We start from the raw sequence: 24,437 nt of genomic DNA, 5'->3' as shown, positions 1-24,437 counted from the left end.
TCCGATTCTTCTTCCGGTTCTGACTCTTCTTCCGGTTCCTCTTCGGGAACTTGTGAATCAGTCCACGAATCATTCCAATTTACATTTGACTCTTCATTATTATTAGATGAGTCAATGGGACTTGTTCTAGAGGTAGACATCTATCACATAATATCAAACGCGTTAAGAGATTAATATATCACATAATATTCACATGTTAAAAATATATAGTTTCCAACAAAATTTGTTAAGCAATCATTTTTCAACTAAACACGGTCGAAGTCCAGACTCACTAATGCATCCTAAGAAACTCGATAAGACACAATAATGCAAAATTCTGGTTCTCTAAGACCAACGCTCGGATACCAACTGAAATGTCCCGTTCTTATTGATTTAAAACGTTCCATATTAATTGATTTCGTTGCGAGGTTTTGACCTCTATATGAGACGTTTTTCAAAGACTGAATTCATTTTTAAAACAAACCATAACCTTTATTTCATAAATAAAGGTTTAAAAAGCTTTACGTAGATTATCAAATAATGATAATCTAAAATATCCTTTTACACACGACCATTACATAATGGTTTACAATACAAATATGTTACATCGAAATCAGTTTCTTGAATGCAGTTTTTTTACACAATATCATACAAACATGGACTCCAAATCTTGTCCTTATTTTAGTATGCAACAGCGGAAGCTCTTAATATTCACTTGAGAATAAACATGCTTTAAACGTCAACAAAAATGTTGGTGAGTTATAGGTTTAACCTATATATATCAAATCGTAACAATAAACCACAAGATTTCATATTTCAATACACATCCCATACATAGAGATAAAAATCATTCATATGGTGAACACCTGGTAACCGACATTAACAAGATGCATATATAAGAATATCCCCATCATTCCGGGACACCCTTCGGATATGATATAAATTTCGAAGTACTAAAGCATCCGGTACTTTGGATGGGGTTTGTTAGGCCCAATAGATCTATCTTTAGGATTCGCGTCAATTAGGGTGTCTGTTCCCTAATTCTTAGATTACCAGACTTAATAAAAAGGGGCATATTCGATTTCGATAATTCAACCATAGAATGTAGTTTCACGTACTTGTGTCTATTTTGTAAATCATTTATAAAACCTGCATGTATTCTCATCCCAAAAATATTAGATTTTAAAAGTGGGACTATAACTCACTTTCACAGATTTTTACTTCGTCGGGAAGTAAGACTTGGCCACTGGTTGATTCACGAACCTATAACAATATATACATATATATATCAAAGTATGTTCAAAATATATTTACAACACTTTTAATATATTTTGATGTTTTAAGTTTATTAAGTCAGCTGTCCTCGTTAGTAACCTACAACTAGTTGTCCACAGTTAGATGTACAGAAATAAATTGATAATTATTATCTTGAATCAATCCACGACCCAGTGTATACGTATCTCAGTATTGATCACAACTCAAACTATATATATTTTGGAATCAACCTCAACCCTGTATAGCTAACTCCAACATTCACATATAGAGTGTCTATGGTTGTTCCGAAATATATATAGATGTGTCGACATGATAGGTCGAAACATTGTATACGTGTCTATGGTATCTCAAGATTACATAATATACAATACAAGTTGATTAAGTTATGGTTGGAATAGATTTGTTACCAATTTTCACGTAGCTAAAATGAGAAAAATTATCCAATCTTGTTTTACCCATAACTTCTTCATTTTAAATCCGTTTTGAGTGAATCAAATTGCTATGGTTTCATATTGAACTCTATTTTATGAATCTAAATAGAAAAAGTATAGGTTTATAGTCGGAAAAATAAGTTACAAGTCGTTTTTGTAAAGGTAGTCATTTCAGTCGAAAGAACGACGTCTAGATGACCATTTTAGAAAACATACTTCCACTTTGAGTTTAACCATAATTTTTGGATATAGTTTCATGTTCATAATAAAAATCATTTTCTCAGAATAACAACTTTTAAATCAAAGTTTATCATATTTTTTAATTAACTAACCCAAAACAGCCCGCGGTGTTACTACGACGGCGTAAATCCGGTTTTACGGTGTTTTTCGTGTTTCCAGGTTTTAAATCATTAAGTTAGAATATCATATAGATATAGAACATGTGTTTAGTTGATTTTAAAAGTCAAGTTAGAAGGATTAACTTTTGTTTGCAAACAAGTTTAGAATTAACTAAACTATGTTCTAGTGATTACAAGTTTAAACCTTCGAATAAGATAGCTTTATATATATGAATCGAATGATGTTATGAACATCATTACTACCTTAAGTTCCTTGGATAAACCTACTGGAAAAGAGAAAAATGGATCTAGCTTCAACGGATCCTTGGATGGCTCGAAGTTCTTGAAGCAGAATCATGACACGAAAACAAGTTCAAGTAAGATCATCACTTGAAATAAGATTGTTATAGTTATAGAAATATAGTTATAGAAATTGAACCAAAGTTTGAATATGATTATTACCTTGTATTAGAATGATAACCTACTGTAAGAAATAAAGATTTCTTGAGGTTGGATGATCACCTTACAAGATTGAAAGTGAGCTAGCAAACTTGAAAGTATTCTTGATTTTATGTAACTAGAACTTGTAGAATATATGAAGAACACTTAGAACTTGAAGATAGTGTAGCGACCCGACCAAATCATGTTTGACGGCGCCGTCTACTTAGGTCCCGTTACGTGGTCATAAGTCTTTAAAACAACGTTTGACCAAAAGATATGTCGCATTCATTTCAAATGTAAAGATTGTTCAAAGTTTACAAGAATAGTTCCACCACAAGTTACGATACAAAGTTTTAAGTACAAATGAAACTTATGCGACACAATTTGAAAGTAGCCAAAAGACGCTCCATGTATGCATATATACTCGACATCCAATGCAAGTATCAAAATAATGAGCGGAAGCATGTAACACATATCGTTCAAAGACCTGAGAAAAACATAGAAATCTGTCAACGAAAACGTTGGTGAAATCATAGGTTTAAGTAAGTAAGTACAAGTGAACCACAAGATTTGCATCAATGAAATAATAGTAATACATTCCAAAAGTTTGTTTCACGAGCACCCAATTATCAATGCTTAACATTTCTCCCATTGAACCCCATCACTTAGTGCTAGAACATACACTGTTTCTCGAAAATATATTTCATTCGTAAACGGTAGCGAACCGTTTGAATGAGGGTTTGTCAAACCCATATGGATCCATACAACATAAGTTCTCGCTTACACCCGGCAAGTGTAACTAATGATAATCGAATTGAGGATTTTGTTCTAAACTCGTATGTAGAATGTTTGTTTTCCTGTACTTGTGTTCACTTAGTAAAGAAATGTTTATGTTTTCTCATCCCAAATGTAAGTTCAAAAAGAGTAAAAGTGGGACTATGATCTCACCTTGAGTGCACGAGTAGTAAAGTACTTCAACAAGTAAACGTGTGCAAAGAACAATGCTAGTCTTGACCTAAACAATAGGTTGTATCAATAACGGTAAGCACGATAGGTCAAAGATGTTCAATTAGTCCTATGGCTCGTTAAGACTCGATCATAATAGCATGTGAATCAAATTGTCATGTTTCATGCAAGGTACAAGTATAAAAACATGTTAGAACGATTGCACAATTATTTGGTTAAGTTTGATTAAAAGTCAACTTGGTCGGGTCAAAGTCAACGGAAAAGTCAACGGGGTCGGGTTGGGTATCCGACAATTTTTCTAAGTTATATAATCATATATGAGCATGTTGGCCAAGTTTCATGTTAATCGGAGGTCCGTAGCATAGCAAACATTTTTATGTCAAATGACCAAAGCAAACAGCCAGTTTTAGTACAATGGGACGGCGTCCCAAATGGCTAGACGGCGTCCCACAATGAAGGGTGGGACGGCGTCCTGATAACCTAGACGGCGTCTAGGTTCAAAAGGTGGGACGGCGTCCCCAGTATCTGGACGGCGTCCTGATCGGTTTCCAGGCCCTGTTTGCTGTATTCCTCAAATGGACGAACCAAAACACAAACAATCACATTTTATGATCCGCAAACAATTAGAACATGTATTTTATATCATCGGAAAGCTCTTTCGACAAGGAACGCAACTAAGCACTTTTCATCAAGCAAAAACATCATATACTATAACCGAAATCCCGCCAAGTGATCAATAGAGGTTTATTTTCAAGTTTCAAGTTTATCAATTGCAATTTAAGTTTCGGGAATCCAATTTATACATATGATATGCCGTTTTGAAGGTAATCAAGCATACAATCCAACTAAACACTTACCAATAATAATCCATGGCATTCAATGCATCAAAAATCCATTTCAAGTTCATCAAACCCTAACCCAAATTCACCAAAATCAATAATCAAGTTCATGAAGTTTTCTAAGGCAACCTACACATCAAATTGAAGCTAGTGATGCTAGTAACACAATTAAAACATCAACTTTCAACATCTAACAACATATGATCATCCAAAATTCAAGAACAACACACCAAAATTCAAGTTCATGCTAGTTACACTAAAAACAACAAATCGAGCATACAAATTACATACACGACATCACAATGAGCCATAGACACTAATTAACATACTTTTAAGTCAAGAACACAAATTTAAAGAAAACTAGTGTTTTAGAAATGTTACCCAAACGAGATGAAGTTGGTACCAAAATGAAGAGGATGAAGAGAGGATCACGAATATGTAATTTATTTTGTTGTAAGCCTCCTAGATCGAATTTAGATGATGATTGAATGAATTTGGAAATTGGGTGTGTTCTTGCTAGAGAGAAAGAGAGAGAGAGAGAGAGATGGTTGAATGGTGGTGATTGGGGTGGACTAGGTGACCTAGTCAACTAGTTTGCCCTGTGTCAATTTTAGTCCCTCGAGTTTGTAGTCGGGTGCGGAAAATACCTAAACGGAATATTTTAAAACGCGTATTAACGGGAGATGTTATAAACATATAACGGAGTTTAAATTAGTATAACGGAAAAGAAAACGGAAAAAGGCGGGATGTTACATTACCTACTCCTTAAAAGAAATTTCGTCCCGAAATTTAAGTAGGCGTAGTAGTCGTTGTTTCTTCCTCGAGATCTTGCGTTTCCGAATTCACGAATAGATGAGGATACTTCCTTTGCATTTGATATTGTCTTTCCCAAGTAAACTCGGGTCCCCTTTTGGCGTTCCAACGGACTTTAACAATCGGGATTCGGCTTTGTTTCAATGTCTTGATGGAGGTGTCCACAATTTCAACCGGTTCCTCCACGAAATGAAGTTTGTCATCAATGGGAAGCTCCTCGAGATGAATGACGATATCGGGTTCGGCAAGACACTTTTTCAAGTTGGATACATGGAAAGTAGGATGAACGGAGCTCAATTGAGGCGGAAGATCTAAACGATAAGCAACGGTTCCAATACGCTCCAAGATTTTGAAAGGACCAATATACCGCGGATTTAGCTTCTCGCGTTTCCCAAAACGGATTACACCCTTCCAAGGTGCGACTTTTAACATTACTCGGTCACCGACTTGAAATTCAAGATCGTTGCGTCGTTTGTCGGTATAGCTCTTTTGACGACTTCGGGCCGTCCTAAGCCTATCTCGGATTTGAATGATTTTCTCGGTGGTTTCGTGAATGAGTTCGGGTCCGGTGATTTGCACGTCGCCTACCTCGGCCCAACAAAGAGGTGAACGACATTTGCGGCCATATAGCGCTTCAAAAGGTGCGGCTTTAATACTCGCGTGATAACTATTGTTATAAGAGAACTCGGCGAGAGGTAAGTGCTTGTCCCAAGCTTTTCCGAAATCAACCACGCAAGCTCGTAACATGTCTTCTAAGGTTTGAATTGTACGTTCGCTTTGTCCATCGGTTTGAGGATGATATGCGGTGCTCATGTCTAAACGCGTTCCCAACGCTTCTTGCAATGTACGCCAAAATCTAAAAACGAAACGGCCATCTCGGTCGGAGATAATCGATAAAGGTACACCGTGTCGGGCTACGATCTCCTTAATGTAAAGTTGTGCAAGTTTCTCCATTTTGTCCGTTTCTTTCATGGCAAGGAAGTGTGCGGATTTGGTGAGACGGTCAACAATAACCCAAATGGTATCATAACCGCCCGTCGTTTTTGGTAGCTTGGTGATAAAATCCATCGTTATCCTTTCCCACTTCCATTGCGGGACCTCGGGTTGTTGAAGTAGTCCGGACGGTCTTTGGTGTTCGGCCTTGACTTTGGAACATGTCAAACACTTGGAAACATAAGTAGCTACGTCCCTTTTGATGTTCGGCCACCAATATAGTTGTTTAAGGTCGTGGTACATCTTATTGGCACCGGGGTGAATCGAGTATCGTGACTTATGGGCTTCATCTAAAATAAGGCTTCGTAGATCCCCATAACTAGGCACCCAAATTCTTCCGGCGAAATATCGGAGTCCGGTTTCTTTAACTTCGAATCGAGAGGTGAGGACGTTCAAGTGTTCGAGAGAGATGTTTTCATCCTTGAGAGCCTCATCTTGGGCTACCCGAATTTGGCTATTAAGGTTGGTGTGAATGGTGATGTTTAAAGCTCGGACACGGAGAGGCACCGCTCTTTCTTTTCGACTTAAGGCATCGGCTACTACATTTGCCTTCCCGGGATGGTAACGAAGCTCGCAATCGTAATCGTTTAAGGTTTCAATCCACCTTCGTTGTCTCATGTTTAGTTGCTTTTGATCGAAAATGTGTTGAAGGCTTTTGTGATCGGTGAAGATAGTACTCTTGGTTCCATAAAGATAGTGTCTCCACATTTTAAGTGCAAAGACAACGGCTCCGAGTTCGAGATCATGCGTCGTGTAGTTTCGTTCATGAATTTTGAGTTGTCGAGAAGCATAAGCAATGACTTTCGTTCGTTGCATCAATACACACCCAAAACCATGTTTCGAGGCATCGCAATATACAACAAAGTCATCATTGCCTTCGGGAAGTGACAAGATAGGAGCGGTGGTTAGCTTCGTTTTCAAGATTTGAAACGCGGATTCTTGCTCGGTCGCCCAAATGAATTTATTTCCTTTGTGAGTTAATGCGGTTAGAGGACGTGCAACCAAAGAGAAATTTTCGATGAATCTACGATAGTACCCGGCGAGACCCAAGAATTGACGAATGTGAGTAGGAGTAGTAGGAGTCTCCCATTTACTAATGGCTTCGATCTTCGTGGGATCGACTTTAATACCTTGGTCACTTACAACATGACCAAGAAATTGAACTTCCTTTAACCAAAATTCACACTTGGAGAATTTGGCATAGAGTTGTTCTTGTCTTAAAAGTTCAAGCACAAGTCGGAGATGTTGTTCGTGCTCTTCTTCATTTTTAGAATAGATCAATATGTCATCGATAAACACAATAACGAATTTATCGAGATAAGGTTTGCACACGCGGTTCATAAGATCCATGAACACCGCCGGTGCGTTAGTGAGACCAAATGGCATGACAAGGAATTCATAACTACCGTAACGAGTCCGGAAAGCGGTTTTGGAGACATCTTCCCCCTTAACCCTTAATTGATGATAACCCGAGCGGAGATCAATTTTCGAATATACACAAGACCCTTGTAGTTGATCAAAGAGGTCATCGATGTGAGGAAGAGGATATCGGTTCTTAACCGTCAATTTATTTAGTTCACGATAATCAATGCACATTCGTAGGGATCCGTCTTTCTTTTTAACAAACAAAATCGGAGCGCCCCAAGGTGAATGGCTAGGTTGGATAAAACCTCGATCAAGTAGTTCTTGGATTTGACTTTGCAATTCTTGCATTTCAGATGGAGCGAGTCTATATGGTGCACGTGCTACGGGTGCGGCTCCCGGAATAAGATCGATTTGGAATTCAACCGGTCGATGAGGTGGAAGACCCGAAAATTCATCGGGAAATACATCGGAATAGTCACTAACAATTGGCACATCATCGATATGCTTATCATCGGACTCGACTTTCTTAACGTGGGCAAGGATCGCAAAACAACCCTTACGGAGCAGTTTTCTAACTTTAAGACACGAAACGAGGTTGAGTCTGGTGCAACTCTTATCGCCATAAACAATCAAAGGTTCACCATTCTCGATAGGAATTCGGATTGCGTTAAGATCACAAAGGATGTGAGATTTCGTTTTGACTAACCAATTCATACCGATTATTACATCAAAGCTTCCTAGTTCCATGGGTATCAAGTCAATTTCAAATTCCTTACCCAAAATGTTTAACGTACACCCCCGGTAATATGTGTCGGCACTTAATAGTTTCCCGTTAGCCACTTCAATGGTATAAGTGGTATCTAATGGAAGAGGTGGAGTGCTAAAAGAATGAGTCAAAGTCTTGGATACAAAGCATTTATCGGCACCCGAATCGAATAAGCAAGAGACATAAGAATTGTTGAGAAGAAACGTACCCGTGACTAGTTCAGTGTCATCCCGGGCTTCCTCGGTGTTGATGTTGAAAGCTCGGCCGCGCGTGTTGGGGTTATCTTTCTTCTTTGGGCATGCATTTCTATAATGACCTGTTTGACCACATTCGTAACAAGTGCCCGTCTTTGGTGCATTGGGCCACTTTCGAGCAACGAGAGTGGCACTTTTACAATCGTTGGCCTTATGACCAACTCCTTGGCACCGGTGGCAAATTAACTTGCCACATTCACCAAAGTGATGTTTGTTGCATTTGTTGCAAAGAGGTAGGTTCCCGGCATAACCCCTCTTGCCGTCGGAGGTGTAAGGCTTCTTAGCAAAGTTGTTGTTGCTTGATTGGGAGGGTTCCCACTTTCTTTTGTTGCCGCCCGATTTATCCTCGGCCTTAGGTGCCGGAACTACGATTTCGTCAACCGTTTCAATTAGTTGGCGAGCCATGTTCATAGCGGCTTGATGAGTAGTGGGTTTGGATGACATCACCCCTTGTTTGATGCTTTTTGGAAGACCGAGCATGTAGAGCTCAATCCTTTGAGATTCGGGGTTAACAAGATTAGGACACATCAAGGATAGTTCGGCGAATCGTTGATTATAAGCTTTAAGATCATTTCCGACCGCTTTCAAAGCTCTTAGTTCTTCCTCAAGCTTTCGGGTTTCTTCGCGCGGAAAATATTCAACAATCATCTTTTCCTTTAGATCGGCCCAAGAGAGGGCATGAGCTTCATCGGTACCCACCGATTGAACATAGGTGTTCCACCATGTTAGAGCAATTCCGGAGAAAGTGTGAGTGGAGTATTTGACCTTGTCTTGGTCCCGACAACCGCTTATGCTAAAGACGGCTTCCGTTTGCTCAAACCATCGGGTGAGCACGACCGGTCCCCCGGTTCCATCAAAAGTGTGAGGTTTGCACCCCATGAAAGCTTTATAGGAGCATCCCTCGTTTGAGTTTCCGGCTCCATTGTTGTTGTTGTTATTGTGGTTGTTATTATTATTGTTTTTGGATGAGTGACCGGCCATGGCCGCATCTACGGCGGTAGCTATCATCCGTTCGAGAGCTTGTTCGGAAGTTTCATTGCGGCGTACACGACGAGGAGCCATTGTTCCTTCAAGACACAAGAATATCATTGATTAGTATTCTCAATAATACTAACCGTGATATAGAATAAAGATAAAGAGAAGTTTTTCCTCGACTCGCCTTAAATTCTTTATGTCATAATATCGGAACGTTCATATGAGTCACCGTAATATAATCCCGGAAATTATATTACCCTGATTCATATGTGCATTCGACATCATTTCATATAGTCAAGGTGGCGTGTCAATCAAATTAAACAACGTGAGATTAAGATGAACTAAGAGTAGATATGAGTAGAAGCGTTCGAGTATAAATGCACAAATAGTCAAGTAATTCCTACTTTAAGTCTATATGCCGGTTGTAGTCTAGACTCACCAATGTACCCTATGACTCGGGGTTGACACTAATGAACTCTAAATCCCTACAACCAACGCTCTGATACCATCTGTAGCGACCCGACCAAATCATGTTTGACGGCGCCGTCTACTTAGGTCCCGTTACGTGGTCATAAGTCTTTAAAACAACGTTTGACCAAAAGATATGTCGCATTCATTTCAAATGTAAAGATTGTTCAAAGTTTACAAGAATAGTTCCACCACAAGTTACGATACAAAGTTTTAAGTACAAATGAAACTTATGCGACACAATTTGAAAGTAGCCAAAAGACGCTCCATGTATGCATATATACTCGACATCCAATGCAAGTATCAAAATAATGAGCGGAAGCATGTAACACATATCGTTCAAAGACCTGAGAAAAACATAGAAATCTGTCAACGAAAACGTTGGTGAAATCATAGGTTTAAGTAAGTAAGTACAAGTGAACCACAAGATTTGCATCAATGAAATAATAGTAATACATTCCAAAAGTTTGTTTCACGAGCACCCAATTATCAATGCTTAACATTTCTCCCATTGAACCCCATCACTTAGTGCTAGAACATACACTGTTTCTCGAAAATATATTTCATTCGTAAACGGTAGCGAACCGTTTGAATGAGGGTTTGTCAAACCCATATGGATCCATACAACATAAGTTCTCGCTTACACCCGGCAAGTGTAACTAATGATAATCGAATTGAGGATTTTGTTCTAAACTCGTATGTAGAATGTTTGTTTTCCTGTACTTGTGTTCACTTAGTAAAGAAATGTTTATGTTTTCTCATCCCAAATGTAAGTTCAAAAAGAGTAAAAGTGGGACTATGATCTCACCTTGAGTGCACGAGTAGTAAAGTACTTCAACAAGTAAACGTGTGCAAAGAACAATGCTAGTCTTGACCTAAACAATAGGTTGTATCAATAACGGTAAGCACGATAGGTCAAAGATGTTCAATTAGTCCTATGGCTCGTTAAGACTCGATCATAATAGCATGTGAATCAAATTGTCATGTTTCATGCAAGGTACAAGTATAAAAACATGTTAGAACGATTGCACAATTATTTGGTTAAGTTTGATTAAAAGTCAACTTGGTCGGATCAAAGTCAACGGAAAAGTCAACGGGGTCGGGTTGGGTATCCGACAATTTTTCTAAGTTATATAATCATATATGAGCATGTTGGCCAAGTTTCATGTTAATCGGAGGTCCGTAGCATAGCAAACATTTTTATGTCAAATGACCAAAGCAAACAGCCAGTTTTAGTACAATGGGACGGCGTCCCAAATGGCTAGACGGCGTCCCACAATGAAGGGTGGGACGGCGTCCTGATAACCTAGACGGCGTCTAGGTTCAAAAGGTGGGACGGCGTCCCCAGTATCTGGACGGCGTCCTGATCGGTTTCCAGGCCCTGTTTGCTGTATTCCTCAAATGGACGAACCAAAACACAAACAATCACATTTTATGATCCGCAAACAATTAGAACATGTATTTTATATCATCGGAAAGCTCTTTCGACAAGGAACGCAACTAAGCACTTTTCATCAAGCAAAAACATCATATACTATAACCGAAATCCCGCCAAGTGATCAATAGAGGTTTATTTTCAAGTTTCAAGTTTATCAATTGCAATTTAAGTTTCGGGAATCCAATTTATACATATGATATGCCGTTTTGAAGGTAATCAAGCATACAATCCAACTAAACACTTACCAATAATAATCCATGGCATTCAATGCATCAAAAATCCATTTCAAGTTCATCAAACCCTAACCCAAATTCACCAAAATCAATAATCAAGTTCATGAAGTTTTCTAAGGCAACCTACACATCAAATTGAAGCTAGTGATGCTAGTAACACAATTAAAACATCAACTTTCAACATCTAACAACATATGATCATCCAAAATTCAAGAACAACACACCAAAATTCAAGTTCATGCTAGTTACACTAAAAACAACAAATCGAGCATACAAATTACATACACGACATCACAATGAGCCATAGACACTAATTAACATACTTTTAAGTCAAGAACACAAATTTAAAGAAAACTAGTGTTTTAGAAATGTTACCCAAACGAGATGAAGTTGGTACCAAAATGAAGAGGATGAAGAGAGGATCACGAATATGTAATTTATTTTGTTGTAAGCCTCCTAGATCGAATTTAGATGATGATTGAATGAATTTGGAAATTGGGTGTGTTCTTGCTAGAGAGAAAGAGAGAGAGAGAGAGATGGTTGAATGGTGGTGATTGGGGTGGACTAGGTGACCTAGTCAACTAGTTTGCCCCGTGTCAATTTTAGTCCCTCGAGTTTGTAGTCGGGTGCGGAAAATACCTAAACGGAATATTTTAAAACGCGTATTAACGGGAGATGTTATAAACATATAACGGAGTTTAAATTAGTATAACGGAAAAGAAAACGGAAAAAGGCGGGATGTTACAGATAGAACTTGAGAGAGATTAATTAGATGAAGAAAATTGAAGAATGAAAGTGTTTGTAGGTGTTTTTGGTCGTTGGTGTATGGATTAGATATAAAGGATATGTAATTTTGTTTTCATGTAAATAAGTCATGAATGATTACTCATATTTTTGTAATTTTATGAGATATTTCATGCTAGTTGCCAAATGATGGTTCCCACATGTGTTAGGTGACTCACATGGGCTGCTAAGAGCTGATCATTGGAGTGTATATACCAATAGTACATACATCTAAAAGCTGTGTATTGTACGAGTACGAATACGGGTGCATACGAGTAGAATTGTTGATGAAACTGAACGAGGATGTAATTGTAAGCATTTTTGTTAAGTAGAAGTATTTTGATAAGTGTATTGAAGTCTTTCAAAAGTGTATAAATACATATTAAAACACTACATGTATATACATTTTAACTGAGTCGTTAAGTCATCGTTAGTCGTTACATGTAAGTGTTGTTTTGAAACCTTTAGGTTAACGATCTTGTTAAATGTTGTTAACCCAATGTTTATAATTTCAAATGAGATTTTAAATTATTATATTATCATGATATTATGATATATTAATATATCTTAATATGATATATATTCATTTAAATGTCGTTACAACGATAATCGTTACATATATGTCTCGTTTCGAAATTCTTAAGTTAGTAGTCTTGTTTATATGTATGTAACTCATTGTTAATATACTTATGGAGATACTTACTTATCATAATCTCATGTTAACCATATGTATATCCATATTTATATCGTCATGTCGTTTTTACAAGTTTTAACGTTCATGAATCGCCGGTCAACTTGAGTGGTCAATTGTCTATATGAAACATATTTCAATTAATCAAGTCTTAACAAGTTTAATTGCTTAACATATTGGAAACATTTAATCATGTAAATATCAATCTCAATTAATATATATAAACATGGAAAAGTTCGGGTCACTACAGGTTTTACCGGAATCATTCACGGACCTCTACCCGGAACACTGCCCGAATGGCTGCGTTCCCGGGTACCGTCGATCGGGATCGGGTTTCCGCCCAAACGTATGTGTTACGTGCAAATGATGAGAGTTGTTGAAATAAATTATCTACTGATGCCAAAAAATCACCGTTTAAAAAAAAATACTTTTTTGCAATCGCACATATAGAATAAATATAAAAAAAAAAAAAAAAAAATGATAGCCTGCCATCAAACATAGTACTGTATTACACAAATTGTTATCCAATTAAAAGTCATCATCTACAAAAGAAAGAAAATCAAATAAGAGAAATGTTTTAATTGTATAGTGAAAATATGATGTGATATGACTCATATCAGCATCAACCTCGTCCCCAATCCCACCCCTCAATTCCAAAAGTTTCTCAAATGGCAGAGTATTACTCCGTAATATTATCCTAGTATTATTTTCGTTTCAAATTTCTATCATTGTTGTGTGCTTGTGGAAATTCGATTAGTTTGTACATTATCTATTGGGTTTCTTGTTTATTTATTTCTCCATACAAAATAGAATAATTTTTAAGCAAGATTGGAATGTAAACTTATTGAGGAAACAATGACTTCAATTTCCTTCCTCCTCTCTAAACTCCTTGTTTCCCCTAATTATCTTCTTTACTTCCTCTTCAAATTATGCAAAAACCCTACCTCAAAATAATCCTATTTTCTCCGTTACCTATTTATAGTATTTTACAATTCTAATTTGTTACCAAATTGCAATTATTCAATACAAAAATACCAATTATTTTATTTCCTTATATACTCTATTTTAAAACTATTAGAAGTATTATAAATATACTTAGGGATCAAGTAACATGATAAACTTCGAGAGCAAGTTTAGCTTTTTCTACAAGTTATGTATTGTACTATAAATATCAATAATACCAGGAATTATTATTATTATTTTCTAATAAAAAGAATACTGGTACCTTTTTTCGTAATTTGCACATTCTTTCCCTCTAAAACGTAGAAAGATTCACATTGAAGGCCAACTTGTATTCTTGATGGCATTAAGAAAGATTATTAGATTAAACCCTTCTTCCCTCCCAATAATAATATCATACAGAATGCATTCTCCATACACATACATTCTCCTGCTCTGCCTTTTAACTTCTCTTTTCTCTGCCATAAGAGCCACTCTTAATCTCACTCTTCCTTATCAACATCCTAATCCTGAAGCTGTCGTTCAAGAAGTACAAAGGTAAAACAAAAGCTGCTTCCTTTTTAGTGCAAACTGCAATTTATTTAGCTGGGTCTCTCCAATTATTTTGACCTTCAACATAACTTCTGACATGAAATTTAGTTAAATTTTTATATGGGATTTGCTCATTACATCAGTTTCTCTTTTTGGTGTCATTCTGTTTTAAAAAATACCCCAATCAGAATCACAAAAAAGTCCAAATTTTTTTTTTGGGTAAGCAAGGAACAAAAAAAAAAAGTCCAAATTTTGTGAACAATAAAAAAAAAAGATGTCATCTTTCTTGCCTTTATGGAGCAATTCCCATATGGGTTTTGTTCATTACGACATTAAACCCTCTGGGTATGTTTCTTTTTCATGAAAAAGTCAACTGCACTCAAATTCAATTTTCTTGAATTTACTTCAACTATGATCAAAATTTTAAATTCTGCTTATGTATATTAGTATATACACCCTATTACTCTGTACTAATCTAAAGTTTTAATTTTTATTCAGGAGATTAAATGTATCCATACACAGAAGAGATATGTTAGACGTCGTCGGCGGTTGTTTCACCGGAAACCCAATAGACGATTGCTGGAGATGTGACCCAAATTGGTTCAACGACCGACAACGTCTTGCCGATTGCAGCATTGGGTTCGGTCAGTTTGCATTAGGTGGAAAAGGCGGTCAATATTACGTCATAACCGATTCTTCCGATAACGACGCAGTTAACCCAATTCCGGGCACTCTCCGGCATGCCGTTTTACAAACCGAACCGTTATGGATTGTATTCGCATCAAACATGCTAATTAAGCTCAAACATGAACTCATTGTCAATAGTTATAAAACAATTGATGGCCGTGGGGTCAATGTGGATATAACTGGTGGTGGTTGTATTACCGTACAATATGTGACTAATGTGATCATTCATAATATTCGGATATACGATTGTAAGCCTTCGGGGAACGCGTTGATACGATCAAGTCCTACACATGTCGGTCAAAGAGGTTTATCGGATGGTGATGGGATTTCGATATCGGGTTCAAGAAATATATGGATTGATCATTGTTCATTTGCTCATTGTACGGATGGTTTAATTGATGCAATTTTGGGTTCAACGGCTATTACTATTTCAAATAGTTATTTTACTAATCATGATGAAGTTATGCTCATGGGTCATAATGATGCATATTTGCCTGATAAAGGGATGCAGGTATAAATTTGGAAGTATTTTTTATGCAATGTCTAGTTGTACATTAGGTTGTTTTGATTGTAATGTGTGTTTTTGGTGTGTGTAGGTTACATTTGCTTTTAATCATTTTGGAAGAGGGTTGATACAAAGAATGCCAAGGTGTAGACATGGGTATTTTCATGTTGTGAATAATGATTTTACCGAATGGAAGATGTATGCAATTGGCGGGAGCGCGAATCCCACGATTAATAGTCAGGGTAATCGCTACATAGCGCCACCGGATCCTAATGCAAAAGAGGTAAGCTACAACTCAAGAACTTGTTAAAATATATTGGTTGAGTAATAGGTCAATACAAGTATTCCATCCTTCTCAAAGTAAATATCTTGTTGGTGTCTATTAGATAGTTTTAGGTCAAATAAAAATTTTCCTTCTTTTATTAGTCAAATGTCATTTTTACCCTTCACTTTTAGACATAAACTTGGGTGAAAATGTGGAACGGAGGGTAAAATTGTAAAATTACTTTCATATTTTTTGAAGTGGCACATTATTTCGAGACAAACTAAAATAAAAATGCAATTCTTTATTTTGAGACGCATAGGGTAAATTATTTTACGAGTCAAATACTCTAGTGTATATTTAAAAAAAAAAAAAAAATTACGTTCTATCGATTACGCAACATTTGTCAAATGCGAACTTGCCAACACCTTTTTGTTGGTCTGTTGATTGGTTTAAACGGTTAAACTCAATGCTAACCAACGAAAGCATGAACATCAATATTTCTACGAATTAGTCTTCATATTAGGCGACTGTTGGATGATTATGTGTGGACTTAGTGTTCCTAACGAAAGAAAAGAATCAAGGACTCAAATTTTTTGTTCACAAGCAAGGGAAATCAAGTTATGTATGTAAAGATGAAAACCAAACAATATACTTCTTTGTTAGGGATGCTTGCTTGCTTCTTGTATTATTTTCTTCGATTTTAAGTAATTAGTACGATGTACATTCTAGTTTAACTGTTTCTGATTTTATAGGTTACAAAACGAGTTGATTCAAATGAAAATGATTGGGGAATGTGGAATTGGAGGACGGATGGCGACTTGATGGAAAATGGTGCATTCTTTGTGCCCTCCGGTGCAGGCTCAAACGAGATGTATGCAAAGGCTACTAGTGTCAACGCTAAATCCGCCTATTTTGTAGACCAACTCACGATGAATGCTGGTGTCTTTGGTGCACCCAGGTACATCATATTCTCAAACTTTTCCATTTTAAGGTCATTAACTCATCATGGTAATTACAGTTTGTTATGAGTTTAGAAAGTGTCACAAAATTGTTTCTAATTGGATTGCAAAACTCATTAGCATCCTTTTAATTTTGGCTGTTGCTAACTTTGAATTTAATTTGCCGTTAAAAAAATATTTTTGAGTTGTGAAATATCCATAGCTAGGCCTTTTTGCAACGAGTACCACTTGCCTTTGCCTAGTGGTTAAGAGAATAAATCTATTTTGATTTCCCACCCCACTTTTATCTTATATTCTTCTTTATCATTATTATTCCTTCTAAACTTTTTGGTGTAATCTCATTTATAATCTACTAAATGTTACTGCTAATAGTTTGGCTTATCATTTAAAACGCGTAAACGAATGTCACGTGGGGAAAGGTTTTATTTCAAACAATTAAAAATGCATGTTATGTGTTATGTTAGGATCGACCGGAGTAATTCATTAAATGTTTCTAAGTTTTAGGTGATCGACATTGTAAAGAGTAACATGTTTTTTAGAACCTTTAAAGGGTATCTAGTGTCTTTTTTCCCTCGGGAAAGGGACATATATAATCTTTACACTTAAGGACTTAAATGGTTACAATCATAAATGTATAATTTTGTCGTTCACATTGGAAACAAGTTATAAAACACCCTGGAAATAAATAAATAAATAAATGTGGATGGAATTTTACGAAATAATGTTTCTCTCTTGTGGTGGCTTATGATATACAAGTGGGATATTAATATATCAAAATGTATTTGAGTCACAATATATAGTTTTCAATGTAGCTAGGGACTATATTTTTTTAGTTTAAGTTCATCAAATGATTTATTTGACACGATGCTTGTACAGGGACAACGGTGGGAGCATGTCGTATGGTAGCGGTCCCATCACTGGAAGTGGAGATGGTGGTGACTACAATAATGGCGATCACTTCTTCGGAATAACCTATGGGAGCGGCGCGCTGACAAATTCATCACCGTCGACCATCATCTTTTTGCTTCCGTTCATTCTTTTGTTTATGTACACAACAAGTACCACCACCATGAATGGGGGTGGTTTGATTACAGTATTATCATTATCTTTTGTAGAATTATAGTATATAGTACTCCGTAATAGTATAGTTATAGTATTTGTTTAGGGAAATTTATGGAGTATATATCATTGGGGGAAATAAAAGAAAGGAAAAAAAATGCAATACTTTGAATATTTTCCTATAGTGTGTTGTGGACTAAGTCTAAATTTAGAATTGATTAAACATATGGTACATGTTAGTAAATACTAGTAATTAACATTTAACAATAACAATCTTTTTTAAACTTACTATAAGAAAAGAAATTTGAATATAAATCAACCTAATAGATTCTCGTGTCCAAAATTACAAACGTCGATGTTTTGCCTACTTGAATGGATCGAAGCAATGCACTGAATTAAAATATGGGAAACTATTCGAGTTAAAAGAATAAAATTTTAAAAGAAGACTCATGTTCAATCTCTACCAACTTCACTTTAGAGCCTTGTCTTTCAAAAAAAAAAAAAAAAAATTAAAAATGCATTTACGAATTTAAATTTTAATGAATACTTTAAATAGTAATTGCTCTAACATAACTAATCTAAATAATAATGACGCGTAACTTAGTTGGTAATGGGTGGAAGCAGTTGATCACAAATAAGCTGAGGTCAAGACTTCGAACCGTGTCACCCACATAGCCACAATCGTTGAGTGAGTCAGTTATGTTACTCACATTATGAAATTGGCAGCCGATTTTCGAACGGTTGGAGTTACGGGTTATCAACCTTTTTCTCACAAATAATAAGATATCTTTATTTTTTCTCAAACACTACAAACCATAAAGCCTTAAATTTCGTAGAATTATTGAATGAATTAATACCTCTACTTTAATACCGAATAATAATAATAATTTGTGCACTCGAAGTTATAACTTTTTAATCAATTAAAGAAATAAAAATATAGTAACAAGTTGGTTGCTAGAGTTGAAAATTAGACCAAAGTTCATTACTATTTCATTGTAAAAAGATCAAGATAACAAGTAGATGAAAGTAGAAAGCGAGAGATAAAATTTAGAATTTTTAGTAATATACTAATATCTGTAACATAATTTCAAGTTTCAACTGTATCATACACGTTCGAAATTTAGTATGCCCTATAGAAACAAAAGCGACATCAATTTATATGGTCCACATATTTTGACTATGATAACTAGAATACAATTTATATACCAAATAGATCAATAATCTAACCACCGAAAAGCATATTTATGATTATTGGGTTATTAAAATGAAATACAAATCCAATAATAATGACATTTGGTCAATAACAATAACATAACAATAACATAACAATAACAATAATAATAAATCATATAGAAAGAAAGTTTTCACTGTTGACGTATATATACATAGACACAGTATAATCGGATTATTATGTGACCGTGATGATAGTTAACCCATCTTGTGATGATGGTTCAATGATACTCATATCAGAAGAAGTGATACTCATATCATTGATCATATCAAGGTCTTATTTAATGCTCGTATAATCTTAAGTCAAATTACATTAACTTATTAGGTATAAAACTTAATACTCCGTAGTTAACACTGTTTGAAAAAAGATTACAAATTTTTTATAGCAAATAGAGCAGGAACCATAGCAAGTAATTTGAATTCACAAAAAGGATGCCCAAAATGGTTCATTTGAACACATAAGATACAGGAACAATTTATATGCTAGTAAACATCTATATGATGTATAACAACATATCGAGTAATTAGTAAAATAATAATCAAAATCGTAGCCACGAATTGTACATATTACCGTTCCAAAACCACAAATGAAAAACAAGCGTAGGAAGCGGCAATACCTTTTATAAAAGAGAATTTAAAGAAAAACAGAAGCCTTTTGATTTCTATTGGTGTACTTATACGCCATAACAATACAATTTCATACAGATTGTGAGGCGGTTTCCTCGAGTTTCTTCCAAGTTAACTCGCGTTGTATGTTTTTTTCATTCGTAGTGGCTTCTTTGTCCATGTATCGAGTTTGACAGTCTTCGAAAAGTTCAGGATCCATTTCCATTAACATTCTTCTGACATTTGTAGTTAGTTCGTTGATTGCTTGGTTCCAATGACCCTGTATGTTCTTTTCTAATGATTCAAATATGATGGGTAAAATGATATCTCGATTCTGTGCAATTAAGCTCACTACATGTTCATTGTTCCATAAAAACAGAGCACGTTCTGCAACCTACAAAATGACGTAAGATAAGAACAGATTTTAATGAAAACTGGTTTAGAAAACGTTGTAAGCATCAAGAGTTATATGCAAGATCTGGACTGCAGATTTATGAAAAGGCAAAATGACATTTTGTTAGTATAATAGAACATAAACTTCTCATATTACTCAGATATATGCAGATGCATCTCCTAGCAATGAAATTAAAGCATATCACAAAGATGATTATTATGAATGGACTCATAGATAAATAATTACCAAGAGCCATCCAAATAATAGTTAAAAAATTAATGTGTATAATTAAAATTAATAATTATCATGGTAGTACTAACAAAAACTCAATTTAACAATGATCACATAAAAGTAATCATAATGATACTGGACCAAAGCAACAAAAAATACGATAAATGTACAAATAGCCCAAAAGATTAGTCCTCGGACTTGGTGACGTTTTATGTTGAAATAAGTCAATTGTTATATCCGTAATTAATGGCTCTAGAAGTAGAGAGTATAGAGTATGAGGCGGGGTTGTTAATAGAACTCATTCGATGATCTTCTCATTAAACAAAGGTCCTTATATATAGGGGATAATAATACAATGTAACCTAACCTAGTTATATTAGGAAACATAATCCTAATCTAATACAAATATATCAAACTTGATTACTGATCGAACCTATTTCGAACCATAGAGATTCAGGACAAATTCGAGTGCAAAAAGATGTTGAGATTGTTGTTATGTTTTTAGGATCTTATGATTATTATTTTGAGATCAACATCTCAAATGCATAATCTATCATGTCCCGTTCATAACGATCCATGTGATCACTCAATCATACTCATAAGAGTACAAACATAGCAGTCATACCTTCAATGTATGGAGCTTATTACTTGTCACGGAATCCAACTCCTAAATGAGGTTCTTAACCTCCTACTTATGGTGTCCATGAATTGTCATATGGCGCCTTATAGTCATGCACTAACGTTGAATTACATATGTGTGCCTTTATTGCGCATGTTTGGCGTGCGGCTTTTACATATGTGCAACCACACATATGATCAATTACCAAGTAAATACATCAAACTTAATCTACAAGTAATAGACACATACCCTGCGGCTATTAGTTGTAAAGACACCTCCTAAAAGTAGGTTTCGATAAACAGCTGCAACACAACAAGAAGCGGATTTATATTATGTGTGTTATTTGGCACCTATAGTTTCTATCATCTTAATATGCATGACGCGAGCAATATAGGTAACTTTTCCAAGAAGGTTCCTGCTATATGAGTCCAAGCAACAAATCCATAACTTAGAGAATGGAAGTGCAAATAAACAATAGCAAGTGCACTCAAGGTTGCAAATCGGTCAGGACCTTGAAAGGTCAAATCGGTCGAGACGGACGTTAAATAACGTTGACTTTTAAAAATATATAGGTATTTTATAATGCTTTGAACATTTATAGTGTATTTATTACTTTATCTTTAAGGAATACAATGTAAGTCGGTGTTTTCACAAGCTTATTCTTTGATTGGGATTTGGGATTTTCGTTTACACTAGAACAAAGCCAGACGAAAAGTTATCTTTTAACCTACGTTGACCGATTATCCCGACATTGACATGACTTTTAGCAATAAGACGGTTATAGGCGAAACGGGACGGGCTAGTCACTAAACCACCGCAACGGCCGTCGCAACTGTCATTTGCAACCATGAGTGGACGTCTGGATGGAGCGTTTTAAGATTATAGACTGGATGGAGTGTATTAAGATTACTTTCACATTCATACACAAGCAATACAAAAATAGTGATCCGTAGAGCAAGAAAAACTTAAGGCATAATATCAATGTGGTTCAGACGTAAAGCATACTACTTCCTCACGAAATCTGTTTTTCCAAGCGTCCTTTCACCAAAGATTACTTTTCAATGTAGCACAACCTAAATGAGGCTCCATATCTAACAAAAGTGCACAGATAAAAACGATATATTACGATTTAATAGCAATTCAGCAAGAGTAAACAGCTTATGTTGTTCAATATAGATTTCACACACCATACCAGCTTCCCTATAGCAATATAAGAACTTGCTACGAGATCATAGTTCAACATTTTTGTAGAAACTTGGGGTGAATAATCATACGGGCCAGGTAAGTTGAGTAACTGTTCAAACGAGTTCCTAGAAAAAACAGGAACAAAAGGCTACATGGAGAACTGCGCTATCAAAAAGATATTAAGAACACTCACAAAACGACCACACATGACACAAAACTAAAGAAAAAACTATTATCAATAGCAATCATAATGCAATATAAGCACATTCGCCAAATTCAAATCAGTAACACAAAAAACCTGGAAATGAGAGCTATTGATGCAGCATCCAATCCTTCGAAAAAGAGGAACCATGCATTGTTGAAACTCAGCATTTTGAGTTGCATCCAAAACTTCTTCCAATTCATTAAGAAACAAAACTTCTTTACCACAGTTTGTAACAGGCCAGTACTTTAACAACCCTTTAATAACAATATCAGCCAATTTATAATCTTTTTCAACAAACTGCGTTACACAGTACGACAACTGTTGATGGTATAAATTAATCGACTTCGGTTTATGAAGGGGAATAAGAGCCCGCGAAAGAAACAGCTTATGTTCTTCCTTCATAGGAACCGCAAAACCGTTTATTATACTTCCAAGTATCTCCAACAATTCACTTATACCGGGATGTCTCTCGGTTTCAAATATAAACCTATAAAAGATATTATTTATCGCCTTTCTTATAAAAGGACGATGAACCATGAATTTACCATATACACGATGAAGTATAGTCTTTAAATACTCACGTTCACGTGGATCTTCTGTATCAAACAATTCAACCAAATTCAACACAAATGAATGATTAATGTATCGTTTAGCCACTTTCGTATCAGTATCCGATGATACAACATATCTCAATAGCAATTCGTAAACAAGCTGTAAATGTGGCCACGAAGGATCCAAATACATATCATCTTCTTCAGGATCAAGTACTTCAGTACCTGTGTTTTCGTGCGTTTGAGGAGGCAAACAACGAAATATATTCAACGATATCATTTTAACCATCTCACCCTGCATTATCTCATTCATTTTACTCGACCCTGACTGAACTAAATCCACGAGCTCCATTAAATTCTGCCTTTTAATCTCCTTCTCTTTATTATCCTTCAACGTATCTGTAAAATCGAACGTGTACGAACAGATCTGCAGCTTCTTAAGAAACAAAACATGTCGGTCCGCTACAGGTACATCTTTCAACATAGGCAATACCTCAATGGCACCAGGTTGCGGTAGCATCGCAGATACCGATACTGCAGCATTCTGTGACCTAGCACTTGACTGTTGTTCAGTAACAGTAGCCGATCGTGATGCGTGATTTATGGTTACATCTGATGAAACATTCAGCCCTGGTGGTGGTTCAATTGCTTCTTGTTTTAATCCTTTCTTTTTCCCCTTTATAATCTTAAACATACTTATATAATATGTGTGTATGGATGTATGGATATGTATACCCAAAACCTAAACCCTAAATTGAAAATGTTCAGTATCTAATATCCTCTGTGTATGCTAATTCAACATGTATACTTACATATGTAATATGTATAGAAGATAGATATACTTATTCAGATGTAATAATAGCATCAGAATATAAACATTGATAGATCGTACCTTTTGAAGTAATTGAGACCACAAAAATTGAAGTAAATCTGTTAATTTGATTTATATGTAGAAGAATAGGACAAATTAACGAATCAACAAGTGACAACGAAGCTCCTGAAATCAATCATTTCGTCTTGAAATTTTGGATGAACACGGAACTATTGAGACCTAATCTGAAAGATTACAAAAGATGACTGTATAATTGAGTTTCAAGTGATTTATTTGTCTGACTAATGTGTTGACCAATATATATATATCCGGTCAAAACTCCAAGAAAAAGTAATTGCCATCACGACTTCCTTAAATAAAATTAAATTGTTATATTTACGTAGGCTTATAACTACCTTTAGTGACCTGGTTCAATATATTCAAATTGAAAGAACCAATAAAAGAGAGATGTGTTGTAGAAGATATAAGAGAGAAAGAGGTTGAAGAGGTGTGATGTATTTAATGTATATGTATGTTTTTGTAACTTACATTATGCACATATATATAGTACAAATTTTACTATCTATATTT

At 35.7% G+C, this 24,437-nt stretch overlaps 2 protein-coding genes across 2 annotated transcripts; one reads left to right on the top strand and one right to left on the bottom strand.

The window, feature by feature from the left end:
• Positions 1-14,411: 14,411 nt before the first annotated feature.
• LOC139869241 (probable pectate lyase 5) lies at positions 14,412-18,078 on the top strand. The gene is made up of 5 exons (XM_071857558.1): positions 14,412-14,545; positions 15,038-15,737; positions 15,823-16,014; positions 16,749-16,954; positions 17,832-18,078. The coding sequence occupies exons 1-5, from the start codon at positions 14,412-14,414 to the stop codon at positions 18,076-18,078; spliced, it is 1,479 nt and encodes a 492-aa protein (XP_071713659.1).
• A 1,682-nt stretch (positions 18,079-19,760) lies between these two features.
• Positions 19,761-24,060, bottom strand: LOC139865695 (serine/threonine protein phosphatase 2A 57 kDa regulatory subunit B' beta isoform-like). The gene is made up of 2 exons (XM_071853775.1): positions 22,578-24,060; positions 19,761-20,244 (listed from the first exon to the last, which is right to left on the bottom strand). Exons 1-2 carry the CDS (start codon positions 23,727-23,729, stop codon positions 19,942-19,944), a joined length of 1,455 nt encoding a protein of 484 aa, XP_071709876.1. The 5' UTR covers positions 23,730-24,060; the 3' UTR covers positions 19,761-19,941.
• Positions 24,061-24,437: the final 377 nt, after the last annotated feature.

The sequence above is a fragment of the Rutidosis leptorrhynchoides genome, chromosome 9 (genome assembly GCF_046630445.1).
Source record: "Rutidosis leptorrhynchoides isolate AG116_Rl617_1_P2 chromosome 9, CSIRO_AGI_Rlap_v1, whole genome shotgun sequence".
NCBI classification, from domain to species: domain Eukaryota; kingdom Viridiplantae; phylum Streptophyta; class Magnoliopsida; order Asterales; family Asteraceae; genus Rutidosis; species Rutidosis leptorrhynchoides.
This window is presented reverse-complemented; position numbering and strand designations above follow the sequence as displayed.